This window comes from Melanotaenia boesemani, chromosome 16 (genome assembly GCF_017639745.1).
Source record: "Melanotaenia boesemani isolate fMelBoe1 chromosome 16, fMelBoe1.pri, whole genome shotgun sequence".
NCBI classification, from domain to species: Eukaryota; Metazoa; Chordata; class Actinopteri; order Atheriniformes; family Melanotaeniidae; genus Melanotaenia; species Melanotaenia boesemani.
The window spans coordinates 31134947-31136825 of NC_055697.1; the positions used below are offsets into that span (position 1 = coordinate 31134947).

At 37.8% G+C, this 1879-nt stretch overlaps 1 protein-coding gene across 1 annotated transcript; it reads right to left on the reverse strand.

The window, feature by feature from the left end:
* On the reverse strand, positions 1–1647 carry LOC121655400 (mas-related G-protein coupled receptor member A4-like). The gene is made up of 3 exons (XM_042010011.1): positions 1473–1647; positions 642–826; positions 1–568 (listed from the first exon to the last, which is right to left on the reverse strand). Exons 1-3 carry the CDS (start codon positions 1644–1646, stop codon positions 1–3), a joined length of 927 nt encoding a protein of 308 aa, XP_041865945.1. The 5' UTR covers position 1647.
* Between the last annotated feature and the right edge of the window lie 232 nt (positions 1648–1879).

A 1879-nucleotide genomic window follows, 5' to 3' on the forward strand; every position in this document is an offset into this window, starting at 1 on the left:
CTACACTTGATCTTCTATCTCTGTTTTCTCTTCACGTGAAGGATTGTCTGTTCCCCACGTGACACCTTTCTTGTTTGATTTGCTCACATCGTCTTGGTCCATTTTGCAGCAACACAGAACAGTTAAAAGTCTATCACAGACACCTTTCCTCATGAAAACATACAGAAACAGATCTGCCAGAGGACTGAAGTAAACTGGAATTATAGTCACAGTTTCAAAAGTTGGGTCATGTCTGTATTTCTTTGCTAGGGAATAAATGATACGAGGCAGAAACAGCAGAGTGTAAATCAGCAACACCAGGACCAGAACTGCCACAACTCGTCGTTTTTCATCTGCAGGGACACTGATGGAAGCAGACAGGGCTTTAACTGTCCCAGCCAGGAAGAAACAGAACAGCGGGAATGGAAGGAGCAGGAAGGAAGCTAGAACTTTTTCTATGTAGTTAGGAGCAAAGAAAATGATGGGAATGTATGAAAGAGGAAGGAGCCAGATCACTACACAGACTATCACTGATGTCTTGATGTTTCGTCTGAATCTGTACCACAGTGGCCAGGCGACGACCAAATACCTGTAATAGAAGACACACACAGTTACCAAGGAGCAGCACATCCACAGATACCACATCCATAAACAGATGTTACCTTTCCAGGGAGATTACCACCATGAAGCAGATGCTGACCATCATACTAATTTGAAGAATGTAAACGAAAACCTCACAAATCCTCCCGTCACTGACTGCCACCCGAACAGTTAAGCAGCAGAGCTGAATGAGGTCGGTTATCAGAAGGTTGATGATGTATACGGGAACCACGTGATCGTTTTGTACCTGCAGCAGCACAGCAAAAAGCAATAAGTAAATGAATCAGACTTAACCTTTTAAAGCTCAACCCAAGAAAAAAAATGAGGAAAAGTCAAGTTTTTTTTGCACAGTGGCAAAATAGAAAAAAGAAAATGTTGGTATGTTTATGGTTTATTACCTTGTCAAAATGACTGTACTGAATTTTATTGTAATATCATTATATCCACCAGGGGACAGACAACAAGCATCAGAATGTGACCAGTTTTTACCAGTTTTTACCATAAAGTGATGCAATAGGTCTCAAACTGTATCAAATATGATTCATTTGGCATTGAAGGGTTAATCATGTTGTCATCTCTTCCCAGGCATGTTTTTCTTCCAAGAAACTGCACAATATTGCCACATATGGTTTTTAAATCAAATTATACTTTCAGGGGCAACAATTGTGACACCTAACTTAATGTGTTCACTTTTTACTTTATTAAAATGATCTTATAAATAACCACAATGTCATTTAAGGAAAATCTGTGGCTCCTCTGAGGGTCACAAATAACATCAAAACTTATCATTATTAATTACCATTTAGAGCTCAAGAAAAGTCTGCACACAATAGGTACAATAAATACAATAAATAAATTGTATTTATTTATTGTATATATGATAATGTGCATACCAGTGAATAAAGAGCAATGATGGCCATGATGGTCAAAGGAAGGCCGATGCAAGCGATGGTTAATGTCACCACATAGAAGGTGAGTCCAGTTTCGCCATCATAGCAGCCATGACTGGTTTTATGGGAGCTTATGAGGCTCCCCAGTGAGGTCCGGTTACCGTTGTCATTGTCCATGCTTCAGCCTGAAACCTGTTTTAATTAGATGAGTGGATGTTAAACGCCGCCTAAAAAGTACAATACTTTTTCAAACATGAATAATTTTACATTGCGATTTAAATATAAGATGTGATGGTTTTTCTTTTATTTTAATGGTTGTTTTCTGTTTGTCTTTTGCTTTGTTTCTATATTTGAAATAAAGATTTATAACCAAATAAATTGTATCCTTCTTTTTTTTCTTTATTTAATCT